This window comes from Pristiophorus japonicus, chromosome 12 (genome assembly GCF_044704955.1).
Source record: "Pristiophorus japonicus isolate sPriJap1 chromosome 12, sPriJap1.hap1, whole genome shotgun sequence".
Taxonomy (NCBI): Eukaryota; Metazoa; Chordata; class Chondrichthyes; family Pristiophoridae; genus Pristiophorus; species Pristiophorus japonicus.
In genome coordinates, this window is record NC_091988.1 from 38,110,804 (window position 1) to 38,128,618 (window position 17,815).

General features: G+C 44.3%; 1 protein-coding gene across 4 annotated transcripts in view; it reads left to right on the forward strand.

The window, feature by feature from the left end:
• Positions 1–271: 271 nt before the first annotated feature.
• The window catches only part of LOC139277193 (serine/threonine-protein kinase WNK2-like), a 218,827-nt gene continuing 201,283 nt past the window's right edge, over positions 272–17,815 (forward strand). For all 4 annotated transcript variants that reach the window (XM_070895317.1, XM_070895318.1, XM_070895319.1 and 1 more), the window contains exon 1: positions 272–1,349. In XM_070895317.1, coding sequence (XP_070751418.1) covers positions 570–1,349 — 780 coding nt within the window. In that variant the 5' untranslated portion in view covers positions 272–569. The remainder of the gene's footprint in view (positions 1,350–17,815) is intronic.

The window sequence follows — 17,815 nt, forward strand, 5'->3', positions numbered from 1 at the left end:
AGATCGATTGTTATGAGAGAATTTTGGGAGGGTGGGGGGGGGGGATGAATAAAACAGTAATAATGAGGTGGGTAGAGGAACCCAGACAGTTAACGATGCTGCTTCGCTCCTGAGCTGAGCCAGTCTGCCCTACAACGCCGGCACAGAAAGCTCACGCGCTCCGGGTCGCCGGCCGCGCGCCTGGACGCTAACGCGCCGCTGACGTCAACACGCCGCGGTGTGGCGTCCGGAGCCTTGGCAGCGGCGGCGGTATTAGCAGCGGCCGCTGGAGCCGGGCAGCAGCGGAGATGCTGGAGCGCTCGTGACGACACGGGAGGGGGGCTTGTGGCTTAAAAAAAATATATATATCTGAATGGATAAAGTTGCAGTTTCGGGCTGTTGTGCGAGACGTCTTTGGGGAGGAGGAGGAGGGTATTGGTGCCGCTGCGGGGGGAAGCTGCGTCAGTCTTTGCAGCGGGGCATCGTATCGAGTCCCATCACCACAGCCTCTCAACAAATTTAGTCCAGTTTTTTTGGTGTGTGTGTCCCTCAGCGACCCCGCCTCCTCCTCCTCCTTCCGACACATTTAAATGGAGCCGAAGGATGATATGAGCGGGAAGCCAGGGGTGACGGAGATAACCGCCGCAGTGAGTGACGGTGACGGTGCCGGGGCGGCGAGCGTGGACGGATCTGAGGGAGACGGGGGCGGCGTGGTGTCTGCTGTGGGCGCTGCGAATGGTCCCGAGTGCGGCGATGGTGGCGAGGATGCGGCGGAGGAGGCGGAGGATGAACCTGCTGCTCCCACCGGCGGCAGCAACATGGACTCTGCTGCAGTGATGATGAGGAGGAGGCAGCGAGCTGCCCCCGGCGCGCTGAATCCGCTCGCCCGGGATCATCCGCTCGCCACTCAGAGGTTTGTCCGGCGGATTGTGCCGCTCTCGGTGCCGCTGTCGGTGCCGGCTGGCAGGACGAGGCGGCTGCTGCAGAACGAGGCCGAGCCGGAGAGGCAGAGCGCCGGGGAGGCGAAAAGCGTGGTGCTGAGAGCCATGCAAGGGGAAGCCGCCGAAGGGTCCAGCACCGAGAGCCAAACTGGCAAGAAAGGCAGCGCCACCGAGAGCGTCAGCGCCGACGAAGAGAAGGAAGGCAAAGCAGGCGAGAGCACATCCAAAGAGCCGCCGGATAGCGCCAAAGACCTCTCCAAATCCAAGAGTGAGGAGAACGAAGAGGAAGCCGAGATGAAAGCGGTCGCCACTTCACCCGACGGCAGATTTCTCAAGTTTGATATTGAACTTGGAAGAGGCTCTTTCAAGACGGTCTATAAGGGTCTGGACACGGAGACATGGCTGGAGGTCGCCTGGTGTGAGCTTCAGGTAAGATGCTTAACTGACAGTCTATGCGCTTGTGAAACGGGTTAAAACTTGCACTCGTCGCTTATTGTAATAAAATAAACCCCAATTCAGTTTATTTAGGGAGAGGTTTTGGGATTGTTTGAAATTTTATGCACATTATTTTTTTGTTGCTCTATATAGCTCTATTCATTTGGTAATTGTATGGCACCTTACTGCAGGACATCTCAAACTGCTGCGTAATCCAGAGCGGTTGCACTATAAATCGTAATCCACTGAATATGTGAGCAGATACTAAACGGACATTTTATATTCTAGTAACCAGTGTTACTGGTATCTATCCATAAACATATCTATAGTTTCAAAGATTGTCAAATATGGATCTGCATCACTATCGGCGGGTTTAAATGTAAGGAAGATGGATAAACCCACTGCGAATAACGCGTCGGGTTGAGGTAAGGCAGATCGTTTCTTTGGACCCAAGCAGTCAGCATAGCACCCGTCAACCTGGGAAACCGGCATTGCCTGAATTAATAGCATACTTTCTTTCTTTGCACGGGTATATGGCAAATACATACCGAAACAAGACCGACCGTCGCCCACTGACCATGTTAATAATGTCCTCCCGTAAAACTTTTGCTGGAATTGATGGAGAAGTCTGGCTGTGAGGTGATATGGTTAACGTATTTGAAGTTTCTGTATTGCTTCACTGGACTATTTAAATTGCTTCCAGTGCTTTGCTATAAAGAGCCCTGTGTTATATCATGCTATTTAAATCATAGTTTAAAATTAGTCCAGTGTGTATGAATGAACATTCTATCTTTACTTTTGAAAGTCATTTCGGGTTAGACGCAATGGGGTTACAGTTTTTTTTGGGGTTTGATGCTTTAAAATAAAAAACGGAATGCGCTACAGGCTGTTCAGTAGCGCTTAAACCGAACAGTAATAATTTTTGTAAAACTGTCCCCTCTCATTTCCTTGGGCTTGGAGAAAAATGACGTGATTAAAATTATGGGTGTTAAACTTTTTCTTTGCAAAAAAAGCATTGTAGTAAAAACTTGGCTTTTCTTCCATCGTTTTTCACGGTATTGACCAAATTCTGAAAGCATTACAGTACTTGTAAGCATAATTAGATGGTGAGATGTTTTCTGGAACATCTATTTCTGCACGATGATTCAGTCCAGGTTCTAATCAGCCATAACATAATGCACTCCAGTTTCATATGATTCCTCTACAATTTAAGCGTAAAGGAAATTCCATTTGAACTGTCCACAAGATCAGTGTAATAGATCTATTTCAAGTGAAATATGAAGAAATTTACAATACTTGATTAGATTTCTTCCCTGAAGTTATATTTGCTTACCTCATGCAACAGTGGTAGTGTTCAATGTCAGGCAGTGATTTGTGTGGAGACATGTTCACTCTGCCATGAGTCCATTTTAGAATTTAGCAGCAATTAATTTTTGACCTGTGTACAAAATGTCAAATCTTTAAAACGTCTTTAATAGATCACTTTACCACATAAAGAAGCTGTAATTGTCTCTGCAGAATCCCACATTCATTATCCAAGTATTACTTACTTCACTTTAGTATGGGTTGAGCATCCTTACTCCAGCAATAGTAGATGCAAATGTAATCTCACTTTGCATGGTATGAACGATAGTTATGACACTGGTGTTTTTATGTATATTTTGGCATGACATTGGGGCAAATTACTGTTAGTTTCTTGTGTAGGAAAAAATTCAATTTTTCTGTAGGATATATTGGGTCTTCCTACAACAATATAGTTTTCCTTGGGTTTGAAATGGGGTTGAATGAGAACTGAAGTACTGTAGTACATTTGCTTGACTTGAGTATTTCCAGCATTTTCTGTTTTTATTACTGTAGTAGTATATTATTGGGTTCCCACCAGTCTCTCTCTTTTGATGTCTGCTTCATTGGACAGATTCTCCCAGCTCTTGTGTGGGCTGGTGATTATGAACTTGGTGATGGTTCTTGTAAAGCCTGTGTATCGTGGGAAGAATGGGATGGGGTTGCTGGTGGGACTGATATTGTACAGGCTTCACAGAAACAGATATGAAGAACTGGTTCTTCTCCCACTCCCTCATGACTGGATGCAGTGAATTGTGGACGGCACTCATTTCCCCGATGAGCTTTAGATTAAGTGAGGACATTTCCCCCCCCCCACACACACAACTTTTCAAAGCTACCTCTGATTAGCAGTTCAGAGCATGCAATGGGTGACTGGCAAATACAAAAAAGTACAGCTAGGTGTACTGTATGCACCTTAAGATGCCTAGGGCTATTAGGCAGTTCAGTAGATGGTACATAACCCTTAATTAATGTCTTGGCTCCTTGTTTAATTTAATTATATTTGTGCTATCAGTTTCAATGTTCCTTTTGTTTAGTTCACACATGGGCCAGGCATCAATACAAACCTCCAGAAAATCTTCAATTACAAATGCATTTGACTGTATTGGTGCCAGGTCAGCAATATTTTAGTTTCTAAACCTAAAGAATATTTAAGTTGGAGATTAAAATGGCTATGGAATGCGAAAGGAAGCATAATTTATATTGTACATAATCAGTCAATTTTTTAAACTTGCTTTTCTGTGTTGTCCTTTTATTCTGAAGCTTAATCGTAGCAATGTGATTCCCCCAAATTTGCAAACATTGGTTTAAGCTTGTTTTGAAACGTTCTTACTTCAGTCACATTATTACTGTATCCTAAAACCATTGGCCTACTACTGTGCTGTATAATTCTATCATGCCATACTCTTTGAAAGAGCTATCCAAATAGTCCCATTCCCCTGCTCTTTCCCTACAGCTTTGCAAATTTTTCCTTTTCAATATTCCAGGAAAGGGCTTGCAAAACAGTCTAGCAGTGGTTGATCATTCATAACAGAGCTATCTATAGAAGGAGATAAAATGGTAAAAATGAGACATAGTTTTGAACATAATAAGTACAGGATCTGGAGTTGTAGTTTTGAATAATGGTAGGTACTGAGAAGCTTGTAAATTACTAGCTAAAGTTTTGCATTTTTTTTAAACTTGCTGTTGAATAACTAATTGTAAACTCAAGCAATGAGATTGGAAGATATTTTTGGTAGTGAATTTTAGAAAGCCAAATGATGGAACCTTTAACTGCCAACACTTGGTACTTGCTGATCTATGAGTTCTTAATGCTGTGTAGCTATTAACTGAAATCTTCCACATTCAGGTTACATGGGTTTGGTTAAAATGAGAACAGCTGCTTATATACTAACTAACTAACTAACTAACTAACTAATGGAATTGCATCCATATAAAGCTCAAAAAAGAAATGTACAGGTATATGTAAACATGTTCACTTTTTTAATGGGTTTTATTTGTTTAGGTTAACTTTCAAATGTTGTCTCCAGGAATGCAGGGTTACATAACTTCTCAGCCTGATTATTTACATTGGGTCTGTAAGCGTTGGCAGTGATGTGATAACCTGTTGTGTTCTTGCAGATGCTCTATTTTCATTTCTACAATGAAGTATGTTTAATTTATTTTTATCCATATTTTTAATGCTTGTGTTCAGTAGTTGGGCTGACCAATCTAAGCATAGGCATTCTGTAAGTTTTTTTGGAAGCCTGATAACTGTTCCTGAGCTTTTTTCACTCTGTTCTTGAAAACCGATTGACGTACACAGCAGCATGATTCACAGTAATAAAATAATGTTGGCATTGTTCTGTGTTTGGCTAGTATAACCTTGTTTTAATGACTTGTCCTAGAAAGCAGGTACTATTCCATCATCATTCCATTGTTATGTTGCAATGCAATACTATTTTTCATGAAGTGTTTTGAGTAGAAGTTTGACAAATTTGCTGGAATTCTTTGAGGATGTAACAAACGGGGTGGATAAAGAGGAACCAGTGGATGTGGTGTATTTGGACTTCCAGAAGGCATTTGACAAGGCGCCACATAAAAGATTACTGCTCAAGATAAAAGTTCACGGGATTGGGGGTAGTATATTAGCATGGCTAGAGGATTGGCTAACTACCAGAAAACAGAGTCGGGATAAATGGTTCAGTCTCTGGTTGGCAACCAGTAACGAGTCATCATCATAGGTAGTCCCTCGGAATCGAGGAAGACTTGTTGCCACTCCCAAAGTGAGTTCTTTGATGGCTGAACAGTCCGATACGAGAGCCACAGAATCTGTTACAGGTGGGACAGACATTCTTCAAGCGAAGGAGTCGGTGAGGTTGGTTTGCCGCGTGTTCCTTCCGCTGCCTGAGCTTGGCCTCTTCACGCTCTTTGCATTGAGGCTCGAAGAGCTCAACACCCTCCCGGATACACATTTTCCACCTCGGGCGGTCTTCGGCCAGGGTCTCCCAAGTGTCAGTGGTGATGTCGTACTTTACCAGGGAGGCTTTGAGGGTGTCCTTATAACGTTTCGGCTTTCCTCCTTTAGCTCGTTTGCCGCGAAGGTGCTCCACATAAAGCATTTGCTTAGGGGGTCTCATATGTGGCCTGCCCAGCGAAGCTGATCGAATATGGTCAGTGCTTCAATACTGGGGATGTTAGCCTGGTCGAGGACACTGATAGTGCGCCTGTCCTCCCAGGGGTTTTGCAGGATCTTGCGGAGACGTCGTTGGTGATATATCTCCAGCGACTTGAGGTGCCTTCTATACATTGTCATGCCTCAGATCCATACAGGAGGGCAGGTATTACTACAGCCCTGTAGACCATGAGCTTGGTGGTAAATTTGAGGGCCTGGTCTTCAAACACTTTTTTCCTCAGACGGCCGAAGGTTGCACTGGCACTCTGGAGGCGATGATGCGGAGATTCAACAATGTCTGCCTTTGTTGACGAGGCTCCCGAGATATGGGAAATGGTCCATGTTGTCGAGGGCCGTGCCGTGCATATTGATGATTGGAGGGCATTGCTGTGCAGCGGTGACAGGCTGGTGGAGGACCTTTGTCTTACGGATGTTAAGCGTTAAGGCCCAGACTTTCATATGCCTCAGTGAAGACATTAACTATATCCTGGAGTTCAGCCTCTGAATGTGCGCAGACCCAGGCATCGTCTGCATACTGCAGCTCAACAACAGAGGTTGGGGTGATCTTGGACCTGGCCTGGAGGCGGCGTAGGTTAAACAGCTTCCCACTGGTTCTGTAGTTTCGTTCCACTCCAGCGGGGAGCTTGTTGATTGTGAGGTGGAGCAGGGCGGCGAGGAAGATTGAGAAGAGGGTTGGAGCGATGACTCAACCCTGTTTGACCCCGGTCCAGATGTAAATTAGGTCTGTAATGGAACTGTTTGTAAAGATCACAGCCTGCATATCATCATGAAGCAGGCGAAGGATGTTAACAAACCTTTGGGGGCATTTGAAACGGAGGAGGACGCTCCATAGACCCTCGCGGTTGACCGTGTCGAAGGCCTTTGTAAGATCGAAAGAGGCCATATATAAGGGCTGGCGCTGCTCCCTGCATTTTTCCTGCAACTGTCGTGCTGCAAAGATCATGTCTGTTTTGCCCCGTAGGGGATGAAAACCGCATTGTGATTCCGGGAGGAGCTCCTTGGCCAGAGAGAGAAGTCCATTAAGGAGAACTCTAGTGACAACTTTCCTAGTGGCTGATAGCAGGGAGATTCCCCTGTAGTTGCTGCAGTCAGACTTGTCCCCTTTTTAAAAAAAATGGTCACAATCATTGCATCTCTGATCTCCTGGCATGCTCTTCTCCCTCCAGATGAGAGAGATGAGGTCAGGTATCCGCGCCAACAGCGCCTCTCCGCCAAATTTAGCGCCTCAGCAGGGATTCCATCTGCACCCGTAGCCTTGTTATTCTTCAGCTGTTTTATGGCTTTGCCGACCTCGTGCAACGTTGGAGTTTCACTGAGTTGGTGGCGGGTCGCATGCTGTGGGATGGAGTCGAGAACACGCGAGTCAAAGGCAGAGTCTCAGTTGAGGAGATCTTCAAAGTGCTCCTTCCATCGGGCCCTGACAGCCTCGGTGTCCTTGATGAGTGTTTCCTCATTCTTGGCCAGGAGTGGGGTGGGACCTTGGGAGTTTGGACCGTAGGTGGCCTTCACTGCAGTGAAGAATCCTCGCATATTGTGCCTGTCGGCCAGTTGTTGTATCTCCTGTGCTTTCTCCATCCACCACCTGTTCTTTAGGTCCCGGGTTTTTTGTTGGACCTGAGCCTTGAGCCGTCTATAATGTTGTTTTGCAGCTCCCGAATTGGGTTGTTGGTTGTTGCTTGAGGCTCAAATGCTTTGTGCTTGCGATCTATTAGTTCTTCGATCTCCTGATCATTTTCATCAAACCAGTCCTGATGTTTTCTGGTTGAGTGACCAAGTGTCTCTTCACAGGCAGTGGTTATAGAGGCCTGGAGGGCAGACCAAGCACTGTGGTATTCAGCATCTCAGGGTCATCAAGGCACGCCAGATTGGCTGTGAGGGGTTGGTTGCATAGGGCTCTCTTAGCTGGGTCTCCAAATGTCCCGGCATTAACTTTTTTGCGGAACTGCTTCTGCTGTCCCCTCTGTTTTGGGGCAAAGTTAATGTTGATGATGGATCAGATTAGGCGGTGGTCCGTCCAACAATCATCTGCTCCTGTCATGGCGCAGGTGATGCGCACATCCTTGCGATCCTTGGCTTGGACGATGACCTAGTCAAGCAGGTACCTGTGTTTAGAGCGAGGGTGTTGCCACAATGCCTTGTATTTGTCCCTCTGGCGGAACAGGGCGTTGGTGATGAGTTCATGTTTTAGACATTTTGTCAGGAGTAGGGTACTGCTGCGGTTGGCTTTCCCTACACCTCTCTGCCAATCACACTTCCCCAGAGGGCTGTATCTTTGCCGACCCTGGCATTAAAATCACCCAGGACGATCAATTTGTCACCCGTAGGCACGCGGGACAAGGATGTCTCGAGATTGGAATAAAAACCCTCTTTAGCCTCATCCGTTGCGTCGAGTGTAGGGGCATGCGCATTGGTTCAGGGATAGGGTAATATGAAGAGTCATAAGGCTTTCGTTAACCCCACAGGGGGAGTCTTTGAGGCGGTCGACCAGCTCATTCTTGATGGCAAAGCCGACTCCATGAAGGTGACGTTCTGCCTCTGGTTTCCCTTTCCAGAAGAAGGTGTAACTTCCACCTTGTTCCTTCAACTGGCTTTCCCCTGCCCGCCGGGTCTCGCTTAGGGCGGCGATATCAATGTCAAAATGTCTGAGTTCCCGGGCAACTATCGCGGTGCGGCGTTCCGCCTGTTGCTGTTGTGATTGTTCACGGGGGTCCTGACGTTCCAGGTCCCGAACTTCATACTGACTAAGTGGAAGATGCCTGTGCGGGAGTTCTTTTAACGTGGGGTGGGCGCAGCACACCGGCAACTACACGGGCTTAGCTGAACAAGGTCTTGGTCCAGTGGCAAAGGGGTCCAAGACAATTAGAGCTGTGCCTGGTCTCCATGAGCCTAATTGCCTACGGTGAAGTGTTGGCCGCAAGCTCGGCGCTGAGTAACGCCATTGATGGCCTGAGGCTTGGTTGGGGGGCAGGCATTAGGAAGGTGACTTCCAAAGTTATTTTAAAAGTTGATAGAAACTTTTTACACAAATTGGGAATTTTTAAGAGTTATTAAAAGTCTAAGATGTAAATCAATAATAGATTATAAAATCCGCCGCTCTCCGAGTGGGGAAGCCGGACGGCACGCACCGCTCTCCGGGTGAGGAAGCCGGACGACACGCGCCGCTCTCCGGGGTGGGGAGGTCGAGTGACATGCACCGCTATCCAGGGTGAGGAAGCCGGAGAACACCCCGTACCGGCCGCTCCTGTCCCAGGCCGAAGGGACCCAGTGCCGACCGCTTCTATCCCGGGCCGAAAGGACTCTGCACCGGATTCAGGGGATATCTAGCCGGCTGAAGGGACTCCGGGACGACCTGCCAAAGGGACTTGGGGACGTGGAACTGGCTGGAGAGACTCCGAGGCTGGCGCTGAACTAGCTGAAGGGACTGAGGTGTGGCGTTCAACCCAACGTCTTATACTCCCAACCAACGTTTAATTTTTAAACTTGCTTATTAAACAATTTGGGAGAACTTTTAAAACTTACATTTTAGACCCTTAATTGAAATACTTTTAAATATCTATTATTAATCTATATCTTTGACTTTAACAACTTTCAGAATTTTTTTAAATTGGGAAACTTTTATAATCTAGTAACTAGTGGGGTGCTGCAGGGATCAGTGCTGGGACCCCACCTATTTACGATCCATATTAACGACTTGGATGAAGGGACTGAATGTAACGTAGCCAAGTTTGCTGACGATACAAAGATGGAGGAAAAGCAATGTGTGAGGAGAACACACAACCTGCAAAAGGACATAGACAGGCTAAGTGAGTGGGCCAAAATTTGGCTGATGGAGTATAATGTTGGAAAGTGTGAGGTTATGCAGAAAAAAATCGAAGAGCAAGTTATTGTTTAAATGGAGAAAAATTGCAAAGTGCTTCAGTACAGCGGGACCTGGGGGTCCTGGTGCATGAAACACAAAAGGGTAGTGTGTAGGTTCAGCAAGTGATCAGGAAGGCCAATGGTATCTTGGCCTTTATTTGCAAAGGGGATGGAGTATAAAAACAGGGAAGTCTTGCTACAGTTATACAGGGTATTGGTGAGGCCACACCTGGAATACTGCATACAGTTTTGGTTTCCATATTTGTGAAAGGATATACTTGCTTTGGAGGCAGTTAAGAGAAGGTTCACTTGGTTGATTCCGGAGATGAGGGGTTGACTTATAAGGGAAGGTGGAGTAGGTTGAACCTCTATTCATGAGAGGTGATCTTATCGAAACAATGAGAAAGCTGGACAAGTTGGATGCAGAGTATATTTTCACTCGTGGGGGAAACTAAAACTAGGGTGCATAGTTTCAGAATAAGGGGCCGCCCATTTAAAACTGAGATGAATAATTTCTTCTGAGTTGTAAATCTGTGGAATTCACTGCCCCAGAAAGCTGTGGAGGCTGGGTCTTTGAATATATGATTTTTGAGCGATTTTTAAAGGGAATAAGGGGTTATGGGGAGTAGGCAGGGAAGTGGACCTGAATCCATGATCGGATCAGCACAATAATAAATTGCGGAGCAGGCTCGAGGGGCAGGAATAGCCTACTCCTGCTCCTATTTCTTATAAATTGTCCATTAGAACATATCAGGAGGGGGCTGTTGCCATCCTTTTAACCAGCCCACGGATGCAAAAAAGCATTGGGCGATGTGGAAAATATTCAGATTAATTATAGTGCATCACTGTTTCCACAATTTTGCTTGTCAACATGTCTGGTTTTTAGTACATTTTTTGCAATTTAGATGCCCTACTTCATGACCATGTATTTACTTTGCACTTTATTGTGCCACTATTTCTGCATGGTTTATTTGTTAGTTTTTTTTTATGTCTGAAGTGTGTTGAGATGCTTTGTTACATTTGTGTTGTTTTATTTTCCAAGTGCATGTTTGTAAATATATTTTGAATAATTCTTCCTGTTTACATTATGGTTGAAGCTGTCATTCTTGGTGCTAGTCACTGACTCGTCTCTCTCTAATCCACTCACTCATATTGAACAAGACCATGTGAAATCTTGTTTTTTTTTCAACTGTGAACTGAGCTCAAGACCCACATCCTGTTGACCACCAAGAATGCTCATCTTTATCTCATCAACATTGCCTGCTTCCATGTGTATGTTGGCCCTCTTGCTGAAACCCTTTTGTGCTTTTGCAACCTCCAGACTCTCTCATCCCAATGCTCTCATCCCTGGGCTTCCTTTGTCTACTCTCCATAAACTCCAACCATTGCAAAACACTCTGGCTGCATGTTGTCCTTTACTAAGCCCAGCTCGCCCATCGGCCCATTCTTGTGGAGTTACACTTGGCTCCCTACCACCCATTGCATTGCGTTTAGAATTAAGATATCGCTATGGCTTTAGTTCATTCTATCCTACAACGTCCTCCAGTCTTGTTTCCCCTTCTCACCCTTTGTCCTTTTTGATTCCTGCTTCCTTTACCTTACGAGTAGTAGCAGGTAATTTGCTGCGCCTATAATATTGAGCAGAACTCTCATTAAATCCTTCCACCTCACTGCTTCTCTTGCCTCCTTTTAAACCTTTACAGAATCAGTCTTTTCTCTCATGTTTTCATTACCCTTCCTAAACATACTCCCTGGTTCAATATTCCATTCCTCTTCAGTTTACTGTAAGTGCTTAGTACATTTTATAGGCTGAAGTGCACATTCTTTATTTGTTATCGATAAGACATGAATTAGTAGTGAAAAATGGAACATTGCCATGTCTGGAGCAATGTAAAAGCTTTCTTCTAACCGAGTTTATATTTGTTCCATAATTGAATGTTGTCCTGTTTCACCTTTCTCTATGTTTTGTAAATATTTCCCTTCCTGGTTTCAGCATTGTAGTTTATAGTACAAAGGAAGCAACTGTCGATCTGGGTGCCAGATAGATTGGGAGACCGATTTTGAAAGCTATTAATATGGATTTTTAACTGGTGATGGACAATTTTGCATTTGTCTCCAAGTTGTGTTCTGGAATGAGGTTTTATAGCCTTCATTGGTGGCTGACGTAGTTCACTGCATCCATGATATTTAACTCATTGATAGCTACAGGCAGAAGCTAGTCATGTGACCATGTATGGATGTTTGCCCCTTCCAAGTTGTGCTGCTTGGAATTGAGCAGAGGGTGCTAAACAAAACAAATCATTTTATCTGGACCAAAAAAACATATCTATTGCCCTTTCTGACCTCCCAAAGTTAAGGTCATGATCTATTTTTCCATTTAGTAAGCTCAATTACTCCAACAAAAAGGGCAACACAGCAGAGTCTGATCCTTCACATTCACACCTGTATAATTTCAGGCAAGCCTCACTGGAAAGTCTTCAGAAGCAGGGTCCTTGGCTGATTGCTTTACTGCTTCACGCCCTCTGATCCAGGAGTGCTGAAGTCACCTGTACTGCCCAGCTGGTGCTTTAGCTGAGATCACTAACAAAGCACAGTGAGGAAATGAATTGTGGACTTTCCAGAATGTATGCATGTGCACCAGGTGGCACGTTTACCCATCAAAGGAACTATTAAAACATTTGTGGCAATAATACAATATGGGAGATTGTCTCTGAAAGTTTAGAAGAAAGCAAGGTGTTAAAACACAGCAGGCACTTTAAACAAATTGGCATTTTTGGCAGTCACAGTAAAGGCATGGCAATGAGGATGGCATTCGGATGAAGGAGATTTATATTTATTGAGAAATCGAGGTGAAGGCTTATAGATTCCTAAACCACCAAAATTGAATTAAAAAAAAAAAAATGGTAAATCAAAGTGCTGATGGGGATGAGGTGAATCCAAGAGTGATGATTACTACTAATCAGGTGGACCTGAGCGGAAGCGTCGGTGACATAAAGAGCTGAGAGGAGAAAGCCCAGGGCACAGGTGGACCGGAGTGGGGGGAGCGGTGGCAGCATAAAGAGCCGAGAGAAGACCCAGGATAGGCGCACCTGAGCAGGAGTTGTGGCGTCATATGGAGCTGAACAGCTAGTTTTTAAAAAAAGAAAGCAAGGAATGATGTCACAGGACAGCACATAGGTGATTGGTGAATACCAGCTCTCTTGCTCTCTAGGTTAAGGTAAGTGGATTAACTTCAGAACTGGGAGAGTATTAACTACTATAACTTTATTGAATTAATAACTTCAACTAAATTAGTTAATTAAAAGTAAAAATAATCATTTGAATAAATACTGTAACTAATTATATAAATATAATAAGGTTGATGATGGCAGTGCAGGTGGTGTGTCGTAACTGCAGCATGTGGGAGTTGGCGAGACCAATGAGATCCCGAACAACCACATCTGCAGTAACTGCCTATAACTCGAGGAACTTCAGCTCAGACTTGTTGGGTTGCAGACATTGCAATGTATCGGGGAGGAGGAGAGTTACCTGGTCACTTTGGTCCAGGAGGCAGCCACAACCCTAGGTTAAGCAGTACTTTAGAGTTTGTCAATTAGCCGTGACTGGGAGTTCCGAAGGGTGCGTTTGCCTGCCTGGTGCCAGGGGGACTTCTTGCGGCTGGAGAAGAACTTGGAGGGGGAGGATCCAGTTGTTGTGGTCCACTTAGGAACCAATGACATAGGTAGAACGAGGTTCTGCTGAGGGAGTTTGAGGAGCTATGATCCAAATTAATAAGCAGAACCTCAAAGGTGGTAATCTTTGGATTTTTACCTGAGCTACGCGCAAATTGGCATAGGGACAAACCAATTAGAGGTTTAAATGCGTGGCTCAGAGTGGTGTGGGAGGAAGGGGTTTCAGTTCATGGGGCACTGGCACCAGTACTGGGGAATGTCAGAGCTGTTCTGTTGGGATGGGCTCCATTTAAACCGGGCTGGGACCAGTATCCTGGCGAACTGAATAACTAGGGCAGCAGACAGGGTTTTAAACTAAGGGGGGAGGAGGGGGGGACAGGATTGAGGAAAGAGTGCACTTAAAAGCAGCAAGATAAATGTCGAGGCAGAGTTTTAGGTAAAAATAAGCAGAGTGGGTCAGGAAGGAACAGAGAATAACAAAGGTAATAAGGCATCAGTGACAAAGGTGACATCAGGGAAAAATAGAAATGTCAAAGCTAAAGGCACTATATCTGAATGCGTGAAGCATTCACATCAAAATAGATGAATTAATAGTGCAGATAGAAATTAATAGGTTTGATCGAATAACTATTATGAAGACTTGTGGCCAAGGTTGGGATCTAAATGTTCCAGGATACTTAACTTTTAGAAGTGATCATCTTGGACAGTTCCCTGGAGTTGGGGATGACTTGCTTCTACACTAAAATGAGTTCTAAGGTGACTGATGAGACTAATGTGGGATCTACAGTCTCTGTTACAGATGGGGCAGATGGTGGTTAGAGGAACGGGTGGGTGGGTTGATTGATATGTCGTACGCTCCTTCCGCTGTTTGTACTTGACTTCCGTGTGCTCCCGGCGAAGACACTCGAGGTGTTCGGCGCCTTCCCAGTTGCTTCTCCTCCACTTTGAGCGGTCTTGGGCCAGGGATTCCCAAGAGTCGGTGGGGATGTTAAATTTTTTCAAGGAGGCTTTGAGGGTGTCCTATGAGGGACCATAATAGAATTTTATATTGAGTTTGAAAATGATTTCGTTAAATCCGAAACTAGAGTCTTAAATCTAAACAACGCAAACTACGCAGGTATGAGGGGCAAGTTGGCTAAGGTAGATTGGGAAACTACATTTAAAAAGTATGACGGTAGACGTGCAATGGATAGCATTTAAAGAATTAACACAAAATATGCAACACATATACATTCCTTTTTAAGGCACAAAAAACCCACAGGAAAAGTGGTCCAACTGTGGCTAAATAGAGAAGTTAAAGATGGTATTAGATCAAAGGAAGAGGCTTATAATGTTGCCAGAAAGAATAGTAAGCTTGAGGATTGGGAGGATTTTAGAATTCAGCAAAGGAGGATCGAGAAATTGATGAAAAAGGGAAAATGGAATATGAGAGTAAACTAGTGAGACAAAAAAAACCTATAAGCTTCTATAGATATGTAAAAAGGAAAAGATTAGTGAAAGTAAATATGGGTCCCTTACAGGCTGAGGCAGGAGAAATTATAATGGGGAATAAGGAAATGGCAGAGAAATTAAACCAATACTTTATCTGTCTTCACGGAAGAAGACGCAAAAAAACCTCCCGAAATAGTAGAGAACCAAGGGTCTAGCAAGAATAAGGAACTGAAAGAAATTAGTATTAGTGAAGAAATAGTACTGGAGGAATTAATGGAACTGAGCCAATAAATCCCCATGACCTGATGGCCTACATTATAGGATTTTGAAAGAAATGGCTATAGGGACAGTGGATGCATTGGTTGTCATCTTCCAAAATTCCATAGATTATAGAACGGTTCCCGCGGATTGGAAGATAGCAAATGTAACCCCACTATGTAAAAGGAGAGAGTGAGAAAACGGGGAACTACAGACCAGTTAGCCTGACATCAGTAGTAGGGAAAATGCTAGAATCTTATTATTAAAGACGTGGTAACGGGCCACTGAGAAAAGAATAGTAGGATTAGGCAGAGTCACCATGGATTTATGAACTGGAAATCATGTTTGACAAATCTGTTCGGATTTTTTTGAAGTTGTAACTAGCAGAATAGATGAGGGGGAACCAGTGGATGTGGTGTATTTGGATTTTCAGAAGTCCTATGATGTGTCACCCAAAAGGTTATTAAACAAAATTAGAGCTCATGGGATTGGGGGTAATATTGATTGAGGATTGATTAATGGACAGAAAACAGTGTAGAAATAAACGGGTCATTTTTAGGTTGGCAGGCTGTAACTAGGGGTACCACAAGGATCTGTGTTTGAGCCTCCGCTTTTTACAATGATTTGGATGAGGGGATCAAATGTAATATATACAAGTTTGCTGATACAAAGCTAAGTGTGAATGTAAGTTGTGAGGAGGATGCAAAGAAGCTTCAAGGGTAGTTATAGACAGGCTAAGCGAGTAGGTAAGAACATGGCAAATGGAATACAATGTGGAGAAATGTGAAGTTCTCCACTTTGGTAGAAAAGCAGAGTACTGTTTAAAATGGTGAGAGATTGGGAATGTTGGTGTTCAGAGTGACCTGGGTGTCCTTGTACACACATCACTGAAAGTTAACATGCAGGTACAGCAAGCAATTAAGAAAGCAAATGGTATGTTGGCCTTTATTACAAGAGGATTTGAGAATAAGAGTAAAGATGTCCAAGTGCAATTATATAGGGCCCTGGTGAGACCGAGTATTGTGTACAATTTTGGTCTCCTTACCTAAGGAAGGATATACTTGCCATAGAGGGAGTGCAACAAAGGTTCACTAGAGTGAGGGATGGGGGGATTGTCCTATGAAGAGAGATTGAGTAGACCAGCGCTATATTCTCCAGAGTTTAGACTGGATTTCTTTACCACATCTTGCGAGCACTCTTAAAATATGTAAAGTATTACATGAGAGAGTTTTAGTGACCAGACCTTGTGTTTTCCTAACCTACGTGTGAAGCTTTTGTGGGAAAGCTGTTAAGGGTGTCAAGCTTTTAATAATTGATTTTCTTTGTAAATCTAATGAGGAACTGAAACTACAAAATGATGCTTGGAGCAAGATAGGCTCCCATGTTCTTGTTCCAAGTGTCTACATACCACATCTCTGATAAATTGTTGGACTGGCTAGTGATCCTTCTCCTTTCAAAAAAAAGTGAAGTTGTGAATGGAGTCATTGGAGGGAGTGCTTGACATGAAGCTGAAAAATAGTGTGTGGTTCTTTTGGAAAACCAGCAAAAGGATCGACTAAATATTACATAGAAACATAGAAAATAGGTGCAGAAGTAGGCCATTCGGCCCTTCTAGCCTGCACCGCCATTCAATGAGTTCATGGCTGAACATGCAACTTCAGTACCCCATTCCTGCTTTCTCGCCATACCCCTTGATCCCCCTAATAATAAGGACTTTGTCTAACTCCTTTTTGAATATATTTAGTGAATTGGCCTCAATAACTTTCTGTGGTAGAGAATTCCACAGGTTCACCACTCTCTGGGTGAAGAAGTTTCTCCTCATCTCGGTCCTAAATGACTTACCCCTTTATCCTTAGACTGTGACCCCTGGTTCTGGACTTCCCCAACATTGGGAACATTCTTCCTGCATCTAACCTGTCTAAACCCATCAGAATTTTAAACGTTTCTATGAGGTCCCCTCTCATTCTTCTGAACTCCAGTGAATACAAGCCCAGTTGATCCAGTCTTTCTTGATAGGTCAGTCCCGCCATCCCGGGAATCAGTCTGGTGAACCTTCGCCGCACTCCCTCAATAGCAAGAATGTCCTTCCTCAGGTTAGGAGACCAAAACTGTACACAATACTCCAGGTGTGGCCTCACCAAGGCCCTGTACAATTGTAGCAACACCTCCCTGCCCCTGTTCTCAAATGCCCTCGCTATGAAGGCCAACATGCCATTTGCTTTCTTAACCGCCTGCTGTACCTGCATGCCAACTGCATTACAAAAATCTTGCTTCTGGAAAATAAGTTCATGTTAGTCGGATGGAAAAGTAATGTTCCCATGAGCATTTAGCACGGCATGCAGTTTATTAGAATGAGAGTAGGGAGTTTATGCATGTGGGAACAATGCACCTGTTGTTCTGGGGCAATGCACAAGATTCACAAACTGGAGTTTGTGAAAAAATTTATATAAATCAGTGTATTTTCCCAATTATGTTTAGTAGCAGTGCAAAGTGGTTTCCACTTCACATTGATCTTAAACTTGTATAACGATCATGCTCCTTCCAGATTCTGAATTTAGGCAGCATTTACACTAAAATTGCAGTGTCAGTGTGAAGCGAAACAGCTTCGCACTAATATAAATTTAGACACCCTAAATTGCCTCCACCATTAGCTACAGGATGACTGTTCTGTCTGTTTAAAATAAGTATAAATTGTTCTGTTGGATTCCGTGCACCAAATGTTTCTT